Below are 21,986 nucleotides of genomic sequence, written 5' to 3' on the forward strand. Positions count from 1 at the left end.
ACAAACAAACATAACAAACCATTGGTCTGTTAAAGGAAGGGAAGAGCAAGGCCACACTGACACTTTCAGAGCATACAGCAGTCAGCAACCAATCCAACCTGCAAGTGCTAAAGTCAGCTGGCATGCAACCACCACAAGAAAAGGTCAAAGGTGCAGTAAATGCACAAAGGCCCTTCCTTTGGCTACTATCAGGTGAAGAAATGAATTAATGTTTTCGGCATTGCACAGACAAATCACTTTGCTTACCCTACTGGGAAAAACTGCTCTAGCAACAGACGGCAAGGCACCTAGGCAGATGAGAAAGGTAGTCTGACATAGTGCAGAAGCATATTAGCACTGCAGACAGCATCATTACCAACATTAACTAGTCGAACAGAACATTAGCAACCAGGCTTGAGATCCAGAGGCAGTCCAGCCAGGCGGAGCAGAGCTCAGCCACAGCCAGCTAATGTGAAATACCGCCCTCATGTGCACCAAGGCTAGACTCTGCACGCCAGTCCAACCCACGGCAGGTGCCCTGAGCTGGCCAGGAACTAAACCACAGCTGTAGGCACCCAGCTGAGTCCTTGTAACTCTCTCCATATGAGCTGTCAGAGATAGGGGAAAGCAACATTAATTTCTTACCCACTTCCAAGGAGGTGCAAGAAGCATACAGGTGTTAATTGCTTTCTTCCCTACCTGCTTGCCTTCTATGATGAAAAACACTTTATGCCACGACCATGTCTCCCTTGGCACAGAAGCGACATGATGACTATTACCTGACCAACAGGATCAGTCAAACATATCCTAGAAATCTCTAGAGTACTTCTCAATGCAGTACAGACTGATGCTGCCCAGGACAGTCAAATGTTTAGCCAGTTTTATTTGTATTCAAGCTTGCCTAATACAAATTTTGTAAAATGAATTGTTCTGTTCCCTATATATATATATATATATATATATATATATATGAAGTTCTACTGGAATGTGCTTCCTTGTCATATACCTCCCTTAAAATGCTGAGCCCAAGGCCAGAATAGTTCTGCTTTCCAGATTCCAGTCTTGTTTTTCTCTGGGTGAATATGGGTGTAAGCAGGTTGACAAAGAACACAGTGAAACCCTCTTTAGGAGGAATGAAGGTCAAAGCAGCAAGTTTTCTGCTCCACCAGCAGCAGTAGAAACACTATGACATGTTCTGCATAGATAATGATTACAGTTTATATTCACATATTCACATTTGCAAACACTCTCCTGGTAATATGATGAACAATACATGTGGTTCCTCTCAATGAACTATGCTTTCAAAGTTGTCTTCTCTGAACAGCTGGAGGAATACTGGTCTCCCAGTTGTCAGGCAGGCCATAAAACATAAGACTTACTGACAGTCTAAAAAAAGCTTTGTTTAGGTACTACACAACAGAGCCAGCTTCTCACAAGCCATTGCCAGCCCCATGTTGCAGGGAGATTTTTATGCTGTCAACTTAATAATGCAATAAAAGGCAGAGGACAGCTTTAGTTATAAGTATCAAAATATAAAATTCTACTACAGATAGTGCTGGGAAGATAAAGTCTCTTCTCACAGACTAGAAGTGACAGCTTTGCATTAGAAAGCAGCAGTAGATATCCAAAAGCTCCAGGAAAACCTGTAGTAAAGGCACCAAAAATCAAAGTGCAGCTGCTCTTTTTACTGTTTAAATCATTATATATTAGCAACAAATCTTGTTGTTGGCCAACACTCAGAAATGGCATATGGCCAATAAAAGGTTCAGTGGAGTTTTCCATCTGTCACTGAAATCAGCTATGGCTCCAACTCATACATAGTAAGTTTAATGTCATAATTATTTGTGTACTAGACATCAGCCATTCAGTCTAACATAATCATTTGACTACACAATTTGCTAAATATACTGCCCAAGCAAAGCACTACATAACCACATAACTGAAATGCATGAGGTGCATTTATAGTATATAACGCTAGCACTAATAAGAGGTAAGTGTGTGAGTAGAGGGTGCTGTCTTGCCACAATAGGCTATGCAAATAGAAACACACTGAAGTATCCTCTTGGTATGTAACAGACACAGTAAGAGGCAGCCATGCTCTTATTAAAAAATCAAACACATGCAAGACAACAAGTCACGTGAGCGGTCACCACATCTTTTTTTGCACCCCTGCTTGTCCATTACAAATACTAAGCACGTGGATTTATTTTGCTGTCTTCGCTGTCCTGCCAGCATAAGAAGGCTGACAGACTAAGCTTTAAACTACTTTGCTTCACTATGGGTCCAGGAAATACCTTCGTAAGAGCATTGTTTGAGGTTTTTTAAAATTCTTTCTACAGCATATTCCATTTTTTAGCAACTATGGAAACAACAATGGTATTTTTTCTCCCTCCCCCACAGCACTCTGGTGCTATGAATCCTGCCTGCACTGATAGGTCTTTAAGGCTGTATTTAGACCTGGATTTTCCAGACACCCAGAATTATATTTCAATCAGCCAAGAGTCACAGTCTGCTTGGCCCCAGATTTGGGTGCAGGCACAAGCATATTTTTATTTTCTAGTTCAGTCAGAAAAATGTGTAACATTCCCAAATGCAGAACTTCAAAGGGAGGGGGCGAAAAGATGTTCTAAACTGTGCTAGAAGTCAAAAGCAAGAACATTTTTGTTTGTGCAAGTTTGCAACAGTACTCTTCCTCTTTCCTAAGCCTCACTGCTCTGCATTTGCTCCAAGAGAACTGCCAAAGTAGTTTAGAGCTACTGGATCTGACCTATGGCTGGCTTTTAACATTTATAACCTGAGAAGCTGGGAGCACAGTAAAGAGGGATGCAGGAATTCACTGAAACTTTTTATAATATTTATTAATCCCTCTGTGGTTTGGTTAGAGCTGGCACAACTTCACAGAAATAAGCTAATTTGCACAGAAATGGGCTCAGGGCTCCAACAGATTATGGCAGTTCACAAGAACAATTTTTACTGCAAACAAGGTCCTATCCATAATGCTGTTTTGCTCATCAGAACAGGGAGAATAAAAACCGAGTAACTTTTAAAAAACAATAAAAAAACCACCTCAAATAACTTAAATGCTCAACTCGGATGCCTAAATGTTAGTTATCTTTATTAGCAGTGGAAACTTAGAGTACCCAAGACATGTGAGGCTAGCAGACATAGCAGGGCAGCAGATGAAAAGACAGGTAGGATACCCTCGAGTATCCAGAGGTCAAACACCCACAGTTATGGAACTGAACTCTATAACACATTTAAATTCTTGGGCAGCAGATATCCCATTAAGCACATCCAGTATTCAATATCTCAAGGACAATTAAACTGAACATTACCCTGGTTTCAGATGGGATAGAGTTAATTTTCTTCTTAGCAGCTGGTGCGGTGCTGTGTTTTGGAATTGGTGTAGGAACGATGTTGATAACACACTAATGTTTCTGGTTGTTGCTGAGTAATGTTTATCCTAAATCAAGGACTTCTCAGTTTCTCGGCCTTGCCAGTGAGAGGGCTGGAGGTACACGGAACATTGGGAGGGGACACAGCCAGGACAGCCAACTCAAATTAGCCAAACGGATAATCCATACTGTAAGACATCATGATGAGTGTATATAAGCTAGGGGAAGAAGAAGGAGGGAGGGGACTGGAGTATCCAAAGGTCAAACACCCACAGTTATGGGAACAAGACTGGAGTCTATAACACATTCAAATTCTTGGACAACAGATATCCCATTAATCACATCCAGTATTCAATATCTCAAGGACAATTAAATGGAACATTTTTAAAGCCTATTTAAATTTGCATAATTTTCTTTAATGTTTCTGTAATATTGAAAGAAATATTTAAATCAGAAAGCATACAAAAAAAGTATTTCTAAGCAGGGCTTTTAAAAGCCTTGAGTCTTGCATTGCCAATTGTTTGTCCTGTCTTGAAGGTTAGAGATTGTGCAAGGTATCTTACCAAGAGTATCAGCTCGTTAGAGTTGATGGAAAATTAAAGTAGAAAAAAAGGTCGAGGAAGTCCAGGAGACACAAACAAATCCCAGAAGGGAACCAAAGAATACACTGTTCACAGTGTAAGGACAGTTTCCCTCACCTCGAATCAGAGGGGTCTTCAAAACTGTTAAATTGAGTAGAAGAATCAAAGTGGGCATGGTCAGTGGTCACTTCAAGAGGAAAGCAGAGGGGAGGAAGACCAGACACTTTATTTACATAAAACATACATAAATACACCACTCCCCCACAGAAAGAAAATAAGCATAGTAGGGAATTAAAAAAAAAAAAAATAAACTAGCAGTTTCCACTACCTAGAAAATGACCAGTTCTAGGACAGCTGAATGTTGCCAAATACTCTTCTGCACTTCATTCATTAGTCTGCTAATGAATGTTGGTGTCCCTAAATTGCAAGGGAGCACAGGAGCACAGATGTACACATTCAACTCTTCCCCTAGGAGACACTACTTCCTCCTTACTATTAACCAGAGGATTGTATTTGATCTCTCAAAGTTTTCACAGGAGAAGACACACCTAAAGCTATTCCTTGATTCCAAGTGATTTTGCCTTGACTTCAGCTGGCATAAACACCATAAAAGCACAATGAGAGGCTCCACATTCTTAGCTCAGCCCAGCTAACTTCAAACGCTAACAAAGATGTATTTCCACTTAATGCAAATTATATAGTGGGGAAAATGTGGAGCTAGTTCACAAAGGTGAAGCTGTCACCACTGCTTCTCCTCAAACAGATGGGAAAATAGGGCGAAAAAAACTTGACCGTTTAACTACAGATTTCTCAGTGTGGCAGATGAAATTCAGCAACAGCAAACCTGAGAAAGGAAAATACCAGCTTTACATTTATAATGACTTCTGAACCAGCTATTCTCATTCAAGTGCAGAGGGTCAGGGGTGGACATAACAGATTAGAGCCAAAGCAAGTGAAAGCAGATCCACTGGATTCACCAGTAGCCATCAACAGAGTGTCTATTCCATTTCTAGTTGATCCACTTCCTTATTTCCTCACAATTTTTTAACTCCTACTGGTGGCTTCCAGCCTGTTACACTGGATCAGCTATTCATTCAGTCAAGCTCTAGCTGAGAAATCTTTGGCAATGGATAGGAACATCTAAAAATTATCCAGGAAAAGATAAGCTGGGAATTGTTTGTAAAAAATGTTTATCAGTAAACCAGTCAGTACTGAAACAGCTTTCTTGGAAAGCAGGAACAAGACAGCAGCTGGGGACCTGGCTGCCATTTCCATCCCCTGCTTACAAGAACGGTCCGTGGAAGAAGTCATGTAAACTTGCATATACTATGCACATTGTCTCCACGGCTGCTGATTACACTTAGTAGTGACAACTGACCAAAACAAAATTATGTTTCTAGTGGCCATGGAACAGATGCATAAGCTAGAAGCTTTCAAAATTATGAGAAAACCTGAAATCACAGAGAATCCATGCTATGTGAGAATATGAGAAACCAGCTTTAGTGACATTAGGATATAACAATCATTCTGTCCTGAGGGAAAAAAAGTTTCAGCTCTATCACATCAGTTCCTCTGTCATTACAACATGTTTCTTGTGAAAGATACAGTATTAGCTAAATATTCTGTGCTAGCAATTAAGACATCAATATGTTCAATTTTTAAGGTCTGATAAGAACTTAAAAGTTGCCTTAGAATATTAAAAGCGTTATGTTCCAGCATATACAGCAAGTACAGAATTACTGTTAAATGTGTGAGGTTTTAAATATTCTTCATTTCACAGTGGAGCTTTTTAAAGTTAGCATTGTGAAGGAATAATCAGTAGTAACTCACCAGCAGTTTATGCAAGCTTGGGAGAAGCTAAATCCTCTGACAAAACAGAAACTGCATTTCTAGTGATGAGATATCTCATGAGGAAGCAGTGGGGGACTGCACCAAAGCTCTCTAAAGAGACACATTCTTAGAGTTTGCAAGAATTTTATGCTTCAGTTGTCTGCAAGGCTCAGTTTGAGCAGTAATAGTTCTGTCATCCCTCCAACAGAAGCACAGAATTGATTTTGTTCATTCATTCTCATGTAAAGTTTACAGTGTTTCCAGAGGAATGGCAGGCGTCTGCACACATTGTATAACTTGTATATTAGTCTGGATATAATTTACATGAACTCTAACCAAAGTATAAACTGGGAGAACCAATTTATTGAGAAGTTCCAGCTGAATTTCAGCCAGTTTTCATAAACTCCAAGTTCACAGAGCTATCTACCTAGGCCATCTTTTTGGCATGCAGATCTGTTTTGGTCGCTCAGCTATGTTTTACCAGAATTTTCTGCTCTTCAGTTTGCTGCCCTCTCTCTCCCCACCCCCTGTTTATTTCAGAAGACACAACAGGCTTATGCTTCATTGTCTAGCCAGGCTGCCACAAAGGGCCCTGCTCCAACTCCTGAGAAAACTGTTCTCCACTCCCCCCTTTTCCTCTCCTCAGCAAAAGCACAGCCAAAAAGCAACCAAGCTATTTTTTATCCTGCTGGCCTCACCCCTAAGGCTGTACAGGGGTGAGGGGAGGAGGGGAGAATTTCCAGGAGCGTATCACAACATGCTCAAAGTAACAAAAGGTTAGCATCACAGATACTGCACCAAAGCCTGAAGGTACTTTAAAATGCATGGAGTCTCCTCTAGACTGATGCACAGTAACATAACTACTACACAAGTAGTATTCTGCAACACACTTTCAGCAATCAATTTCTGAAACAAAGACACATCCTCAAACCAACAACATCATATTACATTGTAAATAACATTAGTACATGCTGATGTTATCTGGTGAAACAACTTGGTAGCCTATAAGATAGAATTAGATGTGTCTCTTCTCTAGTATGTCAATAATAATTATTTTTCTAATGCTTGTTCAGTTATAGGAATACATGAAAAGAAGCAATTGCATTGGAGAAAACTTGTTTTGACATTGTTTATATACAGACACTTGCGTACGGAGAGTTTGGTTTATCTCCCGAGATATCACTGAGGTTACAGAACTTGCAGGCAATAACCATAAGAATAATATTATAATCATAAGAATAATTATTTCCATTTTATTTATGTAGAATGTAAATTCCTAAGTACTTGCAAACTCAAGGTCAGCTGAAAGTTGGAAGAGCAGCTAGACTGTTTCATTAGCAAGACGATGAAAAACAACAGCAAGTCTTTAACAAACCCAGCAGACTGAAACCACAGAGGCTGTGACATACAACCTTCAATGCACATCTTTATCTCCAAAACAGTTCAAGAGAAGTACACTGAAAGGATGGCAGGCAGCAGATGAAGCCAAGCCTCAAGACAGCCGGAGCGAGAACTAAAGCAAAAAAAAAGTCATAGAAAACACAGACTTGTAAGGGTGGAAAAAACAATTGTATACTCCAGTGTAAGTACAAGCATAACTGTTTGTTGAAGGGTCTGTGTCAACAGGAAGAGGAAAGAAAACAAGTGGAAGCCAAAGTCACTGAGAAGGACCAGAAGTTCTTGGTGCACAAAACTGGCAGGAAAAGAGAAGCTTAGAAACTGCAGGCAAGGAAGCAGTTTTCTTCTCTCTGGTTCTCCTTTGACCACAGAAACACAACCTTGCATAAGGGGGGGGGGGGGGGGGGGGGGCGCAGAACATGACACCACACTACACAAAAACAAAGAACAAAACAAGCCTTTATCAAATAAATATGTAACTCCCATATGTAGTCTCCCATATGTTTTGTGGTGTATTTACCTGCCCCACTGACATAAGAACGTATTAGAAATAGAAGAGATGGATGTGTATTTGGTCTAAACATAAACTGCTGAAAGAATGGAACAGAGCAACCTCAAGTGACCATGGTGCAATGTTACTATTATCCATAGGACTCCCCTGACAAACCTCAACATTTTGCTCCAATTTTTTGGCCATCCTGCATGCAAACTACGTGCTTGAAATATACTGGCTCTATTTGCAGAGCATCCACAATTTTCTATCCTTTTTGAATTATGTGCAGGCTGCTGAGCTTCACAGACTTAAGATGTTCTAAAGCACTGGGTATATTGAGATACTAAACGAGAACTACACAAAGAAGCTTCTCTACAGGATTATTACTGGCTAGCAACAGCCCTGCTCTCCTGGTATATATAGGTGTATTTATATATAGGCAGTATATATAAGCGCATCTAGCCTTAGTGACAAGATTTTCTGGTGCGATCAGTCTAGAAAGTCAACCACCATAAGATGTTCAGTTTCATGATACCACAAGCACTGACATCTACAATACACTCCAATTGTCTTAACGAGGACTTTTAACCAAAGGAAAGCAGTTAACATGGAGAAGCATTCAAATACTGCTGGAGAAGTTCTTACTGACTTGAACCTTAAAAGCATTTAACCTGGGGCATTTCATTTTCAGTTTGAAAGATTCCTTCAATGTCCTGACCAGACAGATGATCAGACTACCCAGTGAGCAAGCTAAGACCATGAGAACTACTGTAGAGCTTCACCAAAGAGACAGCAGAGGAAGTGAGAGGGGCCTTTGGGCCCAAAGATGGGAGGCACAATTTTCCACACTTGAATTAACTGGGAAAATGAACAGATTCAACCTTCTGCAATTAACAATACAACACTCTCCTTTTAGCAGTCATTCACCTGAGAACAAGCAAGAAAAAAATTTGACAAGGAGTTTCTAGCTTTTTTGACATTGTAGGTAGCCCCAAGTCAAGCTGTAGCCTGACAAAGGCACAATCCACACTATCACAGGGAGTGACTTTACTCCACAGCTTACAATGAAAAATACTCCACAACTGCAATCCCAACAGAAAAGAGCAGCCTCAACAACTCCCCACCCTCACCTGCCTCCTCCAGACTATGTAACCTGAGCTTCCATGGTCTGCCTGCCTGCCAAATATAACCTCATCACTCACTCTGAAATGACTGAAATACAGCTGGAGACAACCAGACAGCACAATCAAAAAGCTGTAAGCTTCCTGCATTTAGCTCACAGATGCATTAACACTGAAGTCTAATTACGGACCACCTAAAAGCATACACCATTCACAGCTTCACAGATTAGGGTCAATAGAAACCGTTCACCACACGTGCAAGGTCAAAACATGAAGTCCTAGAATATATTTGGCTCATGCAAGCTGGCTATCACATGCCATTCTTTCACAGCCCAGCACCTTTCCTGGTTGTCTCCAGGGATTGCAGTTGAGTTGTATCTTCCAGTGATCTTCAGAGGTATTCACAACAAAAGCATTTGGCTCTTGTGTACTTCAGGAAGCTAAAGGTCAGAAATCAAATTCTTCCCTTTGAAATTGTACTAAAGCCATGAATCAACCCATCACCCCTTCCTCAAGTCATGAGATTAACTTTGAAATAATACTGCAATGTGTTTATTTGCCTCCAGCGTTAGATGTTCAGATTCCCATTTTTAAGCTTTCTCTACAACTATTTATTCGAAAGAAAGAGGAAGCAAGCTAGGATTCTTGTCTGGCTAATGTACATCAAGCTGATGCTTTAAGAAAAACAGCAGCCATCATGAGAGTTGGCAACTCTCAAATCACTGGTTATGGAGGAAAGAATATTAAACAGATATCATCAATCTATCTAGATCCAGGAAGTGAGCCATGAAATGCTGACAAAGGGGAATATCTGGTCTGACAATGACGGCATATTTATCTTTTAAATGAAGAATAATGGAGTTACACTGAAGAGACTCATTTTAACTTTGCAACAGTAAAATATCTATCTCATCACCTAAGGGTGATATCTGAGCCCCTCAGGGTAAGAGAACTTATTCCATCAGCTCTTTTAGAGACCACCAATTTACAGAGATAGTTACTCTAGCCTTCAAAGCAGCCACACAAACAGCACAAACAGAAGAAAAGGAGTATGGAAACCAACCTGAACAGTGCTAGCACAGCCTCCCATTGCAGCAGTAGGCCAGGCAGTCAGTTCATCCTCAGCTTCTTTTCTACCAAGTAAGGATAACACCAGATTACCACAAGAATGATGGAGTTTGAGGGTTGGTTGGGCTTTTTTTGAAGATGAAAACTTCTTCACCCATTTTGTTTCCCAGCACATTAGGCCTCGTGACTAGGAGCATAAATGGTGTATACATGAAAAGAACACCACTGTGCACAGGGCCCCCATACTGGGACAGGAGACATAACACTAGGGTACAGCTAACACCAAGCTGCACTCCTGCCAGTGCTGGGGCTGCATGAGGGCACTCATCCAGATCCAGATTGAGCTAATTTTCTACAGACCACTTACAAAAACAAACCAAGCACCCAACCAACCCCAGAAACCAAAAACCATAAAGGAAAGGATGACACAGACATGGAGTTGTAATTGAAACAGTAGGTTGCTGCTTCAGTTAGAAGGAAAATTGCAAGAACTTTTATCATTAAGGAAGCCAGAGAAACTCAGCCTTCTTGTACAGGTACATACAATCACCTATACCTAAATTAGCTACAGATCATTTACTAGGATCTTTACCTCCTTTCCCCCACCCCCCCAGCATGACCAGAACCCAGCCCACACAAAAATCTTCTTGTTGCTGTTGTTGCTTTAAGCTAGTCATGAATTCATCATGCCATCCCCATATCTTTTCTATCCAAAAACTGGATCCTACCAACAACTACTCCCACTCCCCTTAAGTTCTGATAAACTCACCTGCTTTTTTCCTTCACTATCCGTGTCCTGTTTGCTAAAATTACGAAGAAAGTGGGAAAGAAAACCCTCAAACAATACTAAGCAAATCTATTGCTTATAGAAAAACTCCTTGGACTTTCACAGAAACACTAAAGTCCTACCCCACTCACAAGAAATTTACTACCTGCTGTGTGGAGACACAACAGCTGATCCCAATGAACATTTTCTCCCACCTGCCCCCTAAATAGCAAACAGCTGGAGTCAGACCTCTGGACAGCCCAACCTCCTTTTGGGGGTAGCAAAACAAATCCCTGCCCTCAACCGAATGTGGCGTTCAGCAGTAGCTGGGAAAGTTCACTGGGAAAGAAGCTACAGCTGCTGCAGTTTGATGCTGCCTTACCTGTTAAAGAATGTTGTGCTTGGGCAGCCATAAGAGCCTTCCAGTACATCCCAGTGGGTGGCAGACTGTCAGTATTAGCACCCTGACTAGCAAACAGCTGCCCCTGTCTCTCCTTCAGAAACTCTGAAAAATTTATTTAGTTATTATTTTTACTAGTAAAGACAGTAGGGCTTTATCTTAACAGCAGCCCAAAAAATGCAGCAGCATGTGTTACATACGCAGCAGTAGTTGACGCACCTCAGCTTTGCAGAATGCTCTCTTAGACTGAAATAGCTCAGACCAGGCAGGCAGCCATGCTGAGGACAAAACACTCTCTGACCATCAGTATTCTTGCACTGGGTCAAGCATGCAGATAGGTAGCACGTGGTTCCTCATGCTAGGAGACTAGTTTTTTGGGTTGGGTTTTTTTTTCTGTTTGCTGCTCTCTCCAGGGTGTGCTTGTCAAGGAGAGGATAGCACAGCAACCTCACTCACAACTTCTCAGCAAACTATGTGGGTTTCACTCCAGTAAAACCAAAGCTCTGGCTTTGTTTCAGCTATGCATGGAGAGGGGGTGTCTATAGTAAGGAATTAGAGCTTGAACTCAGAGCAAAACCAGAGCACAGTGAAACCCTCAGATCCTGAGATGACATGACTGAGCTTTCCTAACTACATGGCAAGTGTGTTGCTGTACCAAAGAACTTGTTCCCATCAGAAGCATGCTTGTAAGCAACTTAAAACAATAAGAACAGTCCATCAAAAAACATCTAATTGACATGAAGCAGCTGATATTAGAAAACTGTGGTGAGGTTTTAAGAGTAGGCAAATAATAAGCTGTAAGGAAGAAAGGCAGTGGCAGAGAAGCCACTTACCTTGATAACGAAACCCTTTCTGTTGACCTGTGTAAGGAAAGTGCTGCCAGTAATTTAGACAGCAAAATTTGTACCCTTTTGCTCTGGTGCAAAGTGGGATTCAAAAGAAAATCCTTAAATCTTTCCAGATGAAAATGATTTATTTTCTCCTGTAAAGCAGGAGAAGCAGCAGCTGCTGTAACTCTGCTTGCAGTCTGCTTTTCAGAGAGTACACAGAACTCATTTCTGAAAGTTAGTTGTCATCCCTAACAATCTTGTCCATTAAAATAATTCTTGGTCTGGTAAAGAGCATTCTGGGCCACAGAGGGGTCAGGAATAGGCAACAGTAGTTGCTGTAGAATTTGTTGTTCCAGAAAATTTTTCTCTGAGAGCCAGTGTTCATATTCTAATGGCGGACATACCGTTCTGTTTGGTTCAAGCCAGAAGAAAAATATGCACTTCTACACCTTATCTCTCCTCCTGTATCCTAGAGAGAGGCTGATCACGTATTAGCCAAACACCACAGATGCAAGGAATGAGAAGAGTTTAGAGGGATTAGATGCAATGAAGCAAAACAGTATTTTCCGGTTTGCACTTCTTTTTCACAAAGACAAGCATCAGCCCTGCACCAAACAAATTATTAGTAACAATGCAGGCACCTCAAAGTGCCACTTGGCATAAGGGGGTTGGAAACGTTGTGGGAGACAGGTCCAAGGGCAATGCGATGGAAGCATGACTCTGAGAAAGCAGTGGCTGGGGGCAGCGGGGGGAGCAGCCTTACAAAGCCATCTTGCTAAAAGGCTGTATTTTACTATTTAATCCTCAGTTACACACATGACTTCATTGTGAAAAGGTCAGCAGACAAAGCGGTTCAGTGAAGCGGGTCTGAAGGGAGGGCCTGTGCGGCAGGTCGCGGCTGCGCTCCCGCCCGGTCCTTCGGCCAAGCAGCACCGCGGTCCCCGCCGCGGGTCCGGCCCGGCCCGGCCCGGTCAGGTCGGTGGATCCGTGGGAATAAAGCGGGGAAGCGATACGGGGAAGGAAGGTTCGGTGCACCTCCTGCCGCTGCCCACCCCCGCACGGCAGCCGCAGCCCGCACCACAGGCCCCGCAGCCACGGGCGCGGCCCCGCGCTCTCCTCACGAAGGCGGAGGGGGGGCGGCGGCTGAGGCGGGAACGCGGGCCCGGGCCGGGCGCGCGCGGAGCTCAGCACGGCCCGCGCGGGGGGTGGCCGGTGCCCACGGGGGGGGGCAGGGGGCCGCCCTCACGTGACCCCGCCGGCCCTAGCGCCGGCCGCCGCCCGCCCGCGCTCAGAGCCGCGCCGGGAGCCGCCGCGATGCGGGCGCTGCTCCTGCCGCTGCTGCTGTCGCTGCTGTCCCTGCCGCGCGCCGCGCGCGCCCAGCGCCTGGCCGCAGACGCAGGTAGGGAGCGGGGGGCGCTGCTGCCGGACCCCCGCCCGGGCCCGCCGCGCTCCGCCGGCGCTGCCACAGCCCTGCCGCCGGCGCGGGCCCTCGGTGCGCGGGGAGGGCTGGGCTGCAGCCCCCCGGCAGGTGGGCGCTGCGGGGCGTAACACCTTTGCGCGCGATTTTCAGCAAACGGGACCGGCTGCGTCCTTCCTTCATCGGAGTTTCCTGAAGGATTTTTTACACCGCAGGAGAGGAAGGATGGAGGGATCGTTATCTATTTCTTAATTATCCTTTACATGTTTCTGGCCGTGTCCATCGTGTGCGACGATTACTTCTTACCCTCCCTAGAGATCATCAGCGAATGTAAGTGAACATCCCTGTCTTTTCCCTGCAAAACTAAGCACCTCTTTGTAGAACAGTCTCTTTTTAAAAAGCTTCCAAGTTACAAGTGCTCCGCGGGCAAAACTAAGTAAGTTTCAGTGTCCGTGCATAGACCTACCAATACAATATTTAATTTGATACAATATGTTGATAGGGATCGAAAAAAAATCCATACTCTGATTAGACTTTGCACAGGCAGTCTAAAATTTGCTTTCCTTGTGCCTGGAGGAAAATGGTAAAACTTCCTCGGGATTACCTGAGCTGACGGGCAACTCTGGGGTGAGCAACAATGCGCCCAGGCTGCCGGCAAAAGGGAAAAACCACAAGAGGGAGGGAAGGGAAACAAACCAAGAAACCAAAACTCTCCCTATATTAAAAACATGGGAATTATGTACATTGCCAGTTCCTGTATTTCTCTAAGTAGTCAGCAAGGAGCAGGATGACCTACTGTTTACATATTAAAGGCAGGACGCAGGAGGGGGAGGAATACCACGGATACAACTGTCCTAAGTAGTCTAACAAACCTGTAATAATTCCCCTGGCTTCAGCAGACCACCGAAAGAGATGGTCTTGGCTGAGAGTTCAGTATTTCATTGCCAAGAATTAAAAAAAAAAAAACAACCCACCCTAGGGAAACTTATCCCTGAACACTGGAAAACATTTTCCAGACCAGAACACTTACAGAAAATGTAAGCTTAAACACTGCTGTACAGCTGTATTTTATTGATGATAAATAAGCATTTGTCAGACTTTTTTCCACAGTTAGCCACACACCCCTGTGCTCAGCGGGCAGAACTCAATCCACAGTGTTGGTTACATTTCAGAAACAGTCAACTTACCAGAACAAAAATCTCATTTCACTCAAGCAAGACACAGGCTCTTATACTGTCCGTACGAAGTGAAAATTTGATTTTAAGATCGTAGCACTGGCTTGAATTTAACTAGTATTTCTGAAGACACAGTAGCATGGATTTCCCTGGAAGATAGACAGACTTGACATGGATCATGTAGCAATATCACACCAGAGTCCAAGGACTCTCCCCACAATTATTACCCATATAAAACAGATAAAGCCTGCACACATATGCCTATTTTACGTTGCAAGATCATGCCCAAGTCTCTTGTATTATCAGTACTTTTCTGGTATTTACACTGATTTCTGTAATAAAGTTAGAAATAAATTAGCCCAATAAATGAGGCTGTGTTCTCAATGTATTATTTTACCAATTTCAAATAAATGTATTAACTGTATGAAAGTAAGCAAACTTCATTCTATTAATCTGCAGTAGCTTCTAACATTATACACTAATGCAAGTAAAGGGTACAGACTACTTTAAGTTATTTTATTCTTCTTTTAAGCAATTCTTTTGCTCTATCCTCAGGCCTTGGCCTCTCTCAGGATGTTGCTGGAGCAACTTTTATGGCTGCTGGAAGCTCTGCTCCAGAGCTTGTCACTGCTTTTCTAGGTAAGAGACATATGTTTTGATTCCTCAGAATCTAGAATTCTTTTCCTTGCATGCCAAACTGAAACATACCAGGGAGTCATTTTCCTTATAGGAGTCTTCGTGACAAAGGGAGATATCGGCGTCAGCACCATCCTTGGATCAGCAATCTATAATCTTCTTGGTATTTCTGCAGCTTGCGGGCTGTTTTCCAGCGTGGTATGTATCAACTTTGATAGTTCTGCTCCTAAGAGCCAATGGTTATCCTTTCTCATTTACCAACAAAAGCCAAGAGAGACTTACTATGACAACTGCCAAGTTTATTATTTAGTAGCAAAACCAGCATGTAATCAGTTAAGATAACTTGCTATGAAAGTTTTTAAAAACACTACCTTGTTAAATATCATACTCAAGTCATTCCTAAGAATCTTAAATCTTTACATAATATAGAAACAACATATTGATGCAGCATTTACAGCACTTAGTGAAAGTATTACAGACAAGTTTAAGAAAAGTAAATGAATCTGTGATCTGCAGGTTTCGAGGCTATCCTGTTGGCCGCTGTTTAGAGACTGTCTGGCATATACAATTAGCGTAGCGGCGGTCCTTGCGATGATATCTGACAACAGAATTTACTGGTAAGAGCACAAGTAGTGTCGAATTCATGTTGACTGGAGATTAGCGAGACAGCATTTTGAAAAACAAACAAAAAAACCCAAACTTCAAGTAGCGTGAACTGCCATTCACTAACAGAAATAAACATCCTGTGGGTTTCAAAAAACAGAAAGTCACAATGCTTGTAAAAGATTATTACCTAAACATTCAAACCCTGCATATTTATGAAGTTTGATCTGCATAGGTTTGTCTGTACAGACTTCACAATTTCTGTAACTGTTCTGCCACAGCAATTAGTCTTCATAGGTTACTCCTTTTGAGCCTTTCTTTTGATAGCATCACTGTTAAGAAAAACATTTGTCTACCAGAAGCAGCGGATCATGAGCTTCTGATGTTTTAACTCTTCCATCAACACCGAAACTCCTGTTGCCTCAACAACTCAGGTCCAGCACCGGATCTCTGAAGTTCTGAACTCAAAATAGCACATACTATCCCTCTCTATCATATGAAGTCTCGATTTTGCAAACGTCAGTAAGATACCCTGGAAAACATGCAGCTATACAAATACACAAAGAAGATTAAGCAGGGGAGGGGTATTAATCGAACTCCTGAAAGACATGGGGACACTCATGAACTTCCATAACACCAGCCATACAACTGCAAATATATGCTTTTGTGTGTTTTCCTTTTCCTACTCATGCAAATTTTCTCCCTCTCCTTACAACAGCCATTTTAGCAAGTTAAGAGAGTCAGAGGGTATCTTTATATTACATGTTATGTAAAATCTATTTTTTCATTCTAGGTATGAAAGTGCATCCTTATTATTGACATACGGGTGCTATATTCTGGTACTGTGTTTTGACATTAAAATCAACCAATACCTCATGAAAAAGTTCAGTCCCTGCTGTACATGTTTTACAAAAGCTATGGAAGAGAACGCTGAGCAGCAGCCACTGGTTGGATGGAGGGAAGAGAGCGGACCTCTGATTTGTCAACAGTCGAGAACAGATAGTGGAATTTTTCAGGACGAGCTGAACTATTCCCAACTTTCAACAAGCTTGCATGGGCTTGATAAAATCTCTGCAGGTATAAGTGTTATTACAGTTGTCTCTGGCGCTCCGCATGCCTGTCTGCATTAGTACTAATAAAAGCAGATTCTGATACACTAAGATTTTGTTCACAAAAAAACTCCAGCATAGTATTTAATTAAATGATTCTTCCCTGGAATATAACATCAAGCAAAATCAGAGTGGGAGTATTTATATGAAGTTAGCTGCTAGAGGAATGCTAGGAAAGTTGCTCATTTGTGTCAGTTGTAACAGCAGACTTCCATCAGCCTTTGCAATGCACATATGAAACTTCCCAGCAACACTGCTTGTAACATGCAGCCGAAAGACACATCGGTACAGTACTAATGTATACTATTTTCTTACGACAACGGCAGGTCTGTAGCCAAAAATATGCATGATATCAGAAGTAGAGGAATAGCTATGATGTAGCCACAGATCATTAGATTCCTCTTTACTTAGGCGAAAAACAGCAGTTGGTACTTACTCTTGGTAAAAAATTATGTAAACCTTTACAGAAAAGTTTGCTTTTCATCCACATTAGTTCTCTCCTATAGTGACATGGTAATAAAACATTTCAGAGTTTTGTCCAGTGTGATGTAGATACTGGGTAAGACTACAGCTAGAACTTCGAAGTATTTTTTACCTTTTCCCAGTATTCTCACAAGCAGAGGCCAGTAATATGCCTGTAAGCTATGGATTCAAACTTAATGCTACAATTTAAAATAGTTACTTTTTCTTCAACAGATCATCCAAGTGTCTTCACCATGCCTGAAGCAGACATGAAGAGAATTTTGTGGGTGTTATCCCTTCCTATTATTACAGTACTCTACTTGACTATACCAGATTGCAGAAGACAGTTTTGGAGGAACTGGTTCATGGTGACATTTTTAATTTCAGCAGCATGGATTTCTGCAATAACTTACGTTCTTGTATGGATGGTAACAATAGCAGGTAGGTACCTAAAGTGCTGCTGCTATACAGAATCAACTAGTCTAGAATCACTGAAAAAAGTTTTCTCCCTGCAAAGAGTTTTCCCTTCCACAATCAACAGTCACTTTAGCAACACATACTTTGCTGTAAAAACCACAGCAAACAAAACCAATGAAAACTTATGTTTGACTGCTTAGTTTGCCACCTTCTTCCATCTAAAGAAAACCATTCAGAGTTTAGCTGCTTCAGACTGCTTACCATCACATGAATGTTTACATAGCTACAAAATCCAGCCTATATTAAAAAAAAGAAACAGTTTCATTAAACTGCTTCAAAAAGTGATACTGTCAGATACACAGCAATAAACTAGTCAAGCTTAAGTCAGACAAACATGGAATCCACCAAGACTGAAATTTAAAGTTCAGGGTTCTGCAGAAGATTCATTATCTCTATACCTACATTTTTCTCAAACACTACAGTAAGAGATTTTGCATTAACTGCCAAAAAAGCCTCCCAAATTTTTGCCCTATTTTATTTCAACTACAGCATCATGCGTTTATTAAACATTCTTGGGGTGTGTATATGTATACCTCTTACAATTGTGCATCATAAAGTGAAGCAGTGAAAGAATTGCATTTAAGTGACAGAAGGGGTATGAACTTCTGTGTAAAAACATTCTCTTAAAAATATCTTAAGGTACTAAAAGTCTCCTCATTTTACTGTTTCTCCAGTCAGCCTGAAAAAAAAATCCAGTTTTTAATTTTAAGAACAAGCAGAAAACAAATCTCTAAACAAGAACGAAATGTTACAAAGCTTGCCATTTCCACATTATAGCTCACTAATCCTACTCAAGCGTTCTGCTAGTTCAGCACCCTAAACTCGTTTTCAACTTAAGTTCAATGAATAACTCCTTGTTCAGTGCAGAAACAGACCTACACGTTTGATAAACCTTTGAGAAATTACTAGTAGGTCACTGGATATAACACCCACCAGGTTCACTCCTTGGCCAAATAATTTTCCACTTGTAACTAAAGGGCAAGGGTTTACTGTCTGAACGCTAGAAGCCTTTGAAACAGGATTCAAATGAAAGTTACGGCTGTTCTACTAGACAAACCACTAATTCATATGAAACCAGGTACACTGGAGATTCAAACAGTGTATTAGTGTTAGTCCAATTTGAAGAGCCATCACAAGCAATATGGGGTCTTTGGCCCACTACTTCTATGTCAAATATGTTCTATTTACACGTTAAAATGCTAAAAGTTACACACACATTACATTCAAGTCCAGGTTCTTTCATGAAGGTTGACTCAAAGATTCTATCATTGCATATACAGCCTATCAGAATGTCATGACGGTAGCATAGCTGGGGACTAAATTTTGATGGTCAAGAACAAACCTAACTTAGTACACCTTTTTGTTGCTAGCAAAGAAAATTTGACTACTTACAGCAGGATACTGCTACCAATGCACAAAATTAACTAAAGGCTAGAAAAATAAGACCATTCTCTCTTTTATGGTCAGTTGCCAAAAAAAAAAAAAAAAAACAAACAAAACAAACAACCAAAACAAACCCCCAAAACAACTACACATTAAATGGAAAATAAATCTATCTAATAACAGAAAAATTAGATTCACCTGAGTTTAAATTCTTTCTTACAACCTTCAGAGGCCTAGAAACTACTGTTGGGTACATAAGGCTGTATTCACCTTGGTTTGCTTGGTGTGACCCTATTATTTTCCAGCCTGAATGGTTTATAAAAGCTGATCTTGTCAGTCCCTCATCCTACAAGTCTCTTACATTAGCAGTGATGGAAGAATAAATACCAGTACAAATTCTGCAACAGGAACATGTTAGTCCCTCTGAACCAACAAATAGTTTCAAACATAAATTTACTGGGCTGATCTAGACTAAGCTGGTATGTATTAGGCAAGCATTGCTGACCTAAGTTTACAGAGCACTGCCTCTTACTTTAAGAAAACTGTTCTTATTAGTGTTCAAATATTGCAAGTAAGAATTCAGATTTCAAAAAAAAAAATATTAAGGTACTTTTTAGTGAACAAAAAAGTTTAAGAAAAACTAGTAACTTAATAGTTTGAATAGAGGTATCAAATACTTCAGCATATCGATGCTTTTGAATGGTACAGCTGCTAAAACAGTTTTGAAGATCTGAATCCCTGCATTTTAAGTGAGAAATTAATATGCTTACAGGACATGTAAGGCTAAAAAACAAGTGGGGAAAAATAAGCTGCTGTTTCAGTAACAATTAAACTTTTATTAATTTAAACCAGTATTTACCTGAAGAAACTCACACTTCTAAAAGATTACTTGCACTTAAAAGTCATATAAAAATTCTGCATTTTGATTCTTCAAAATCCAACAAAAGAACTTTCTAACTGGAGTGAAATGGTAAGGCCATGTAGAGACAGTACTGTAGTAATGATCCCAATGACCCTCCTCCCCAAGTAAATTCATGTGCTTTATTCCCCCCTACCTTTAAAGAGGGTGGTTATAAGTTATTGCTTCATGAGCTTTGAGCACTAACAATGAGATGCCCAAAAACATAGAAGATATTATTATATTTTCTACAAGGGAAAAAAAAAAAAAGAAAAAAGTAAACTGTTAGGTATTTAAACTTCTACTGTATCTGAAAGAGAAAATTAATAATTGCTATTGTCTTGACCACTGGAGACATTCCATGCAGGTCTTTGAGGAACTTAAAGACGGTTACTGTACTACAATTCTTTTTCTATTTGACTGAAGAACAAGGACAGGGTATTTCTTTGTTGTCGTTCTTTTTTTTAACTATTTCATGGTTCAGTCACTTCACATTTAGTTGAGTTAGCTGACACATTCCTTTTGAAATGACTGTATGATTACTAATCCTTTCTCCAGCAAACAAAGTCCAAAACAACTTCTTCAGATGAAACTTACACTAAAAACATACTTGCATTTTCTACCGTTATTTATCAACTGCAGGTGAAACACTGGGAATTCCAGAGTCAGTAATGGGTCTCACATTACTAGCAGCAGGAACAAGTGTACCAGATACAGTTGCAAGCGTGCTGGTGGCTCGAAAAGGTAAAGATTTTAGTATCCAGGCTCATTCCAATGCATGTCTTTAAAAGGTACCAAGAAAAAAAGAATTCTAGTCAACATTTCCAGAAATTCAAGGAGTAACTTCAAAAGTTTTGCTCCGAATTCTAGAGCTTAATTTACTAATAATAAATAAATAGCTTACCTGAAGCAGCTGTGGCTCAGACTTTTAAAAACCTCTCAGTATCTCAGAGAAGTATTCTAGTTTGTTTTGTTGTTGGTCAAGTGTTAGTTTTACTGCAAAACAGAACTGTAGGTCTTGGTATTTTCAACTTGACTGGATTTTGTAATAGCCTGTCTAGCTTATCTTAAGTGCAACTGTGCAGATGCTGGTGATTTAGGGAGACCTTTTTTATATTATTTATTTTAATGCTTGTGGTACCCAAAACCATATTCTGTAGAATCGTGACTATAATTCTTTCAATGCAAAGTCTGAAAAGGGTGCTCTGTAAGAAACTGAAGGCTGACAGCCTGTTCCTCCAAAACAGTTTAGCAGCTTTGTACAATACAATTAAGCAGACTTATTTGTACTTCTTCTTTTACAGGAAATGGAGATATGGCTATGTCTAACATTGTAGGATCCAATGTATTTGATATGCTCTGTTTGGGAATACCCTGGTTTATAAAAACTGCCTTCATAAATACATCAGGACCCATAGAAGTGAACAGCAGTGGTTTGACATACACAGCCATTTCTCTTATCTGTTCTGTTGTTTTTATTTTTCTGGCAGTTCATCTGAATGGCTGGAAAATAGATAAAAAGTTGGGAGGAATTTGTCTTGTACTGTACTTAGTATTTACTGTTTTAGCAATTTTATATGAACTTGGCATCATAGGCAACAATCCTACAAGGGTCTGTGGTAACTAGTTTTAATCAGTTATTATACTGATGAAAAAAATAAAAAGCAGGAGAGAAAGACTGGTTTCTTCATTTAGTCAAAATAAAAAAAAATAATCAAAACTCCCATTGGGCTCTAAATCTTATTTACAGAACTAAGTCATGTCATTACAGTAATATTAAGTAGAACGAAAACATCACAGCCTAATTGGAGCCCTTTCTTTTAGAGTCAAGAATTACAGTATGACTACAACGCACATATAAAACCAAAATTCTGAAAAAAGACATCTAGTTTTTACATTACAATGTTGATACACGCTGAGGGGGAAAAAAATAAAAATCAGAAAACACTAAACAAATCCCACTAT

At 40.7% G+C, this 21,986-nt stretch overlaps 1 protein-coding gene and 1 long non-coding RNA gene across 2 annotated transcripts; one reads left to right on the plus strand and one right to left on the minus strand.

The window, feature by feature from the left end:
- Positions 1 to 939: 939 nt before the first annotated feature.
- SLC24A5 (solute carrier family 24 member 5) lies at positions 940 to 21,978 on the plus strand. The gene is made up of 9 exons (XM_080394693.1): positions 940 to 13,260; positions 13,432 to 13,608; positions 15,009 to 15,092; positions 15,184 to 15,287; positions 15,606 to 15,706; positions 16,486 to 16,769; positions 17,498 to 17,704; positions 20,664 to 20,765; positions 21,326 to 21,978. Exons 1-9 carry the CDS (start codon positions 13,176 to 13,178, stop codon positions 21,646 to 21,648), a joined length of 1,467 nt encoding a protein of 488 aa, XP_080250819.1. The 5' UTR covers positions 940 to 13,175; the 3' UTR covers positions 21,649 to 21,978.
- LOC308066848 lies at positions 14,317 to 15,290 on the minus strand. The gene is made up of 2 exons (XR_013929346.1): positions 15,162 to 15,290; positions 14,317 to 14,602 (listed from the first exon to the last, which is right to left on the minus strand). It is a non-coding gene; the product is annotated as an uncharacterized lncRNA (long non-coding RNA).
- Positions 21,979 to 21,986: the final 8 nt, after the last annotated feature.

The sequence above is a fragment of the Falco punctatus genome (assembly GCF_963210335.1).
Source record: "Falco punctatus genome assembly, chromosome: 7".
Lineage (NCBI taxonomy): Eukaryota > Metazoa > Chordata > Aves > Falconiformes > Falconidae > Falco > Falco punctatus.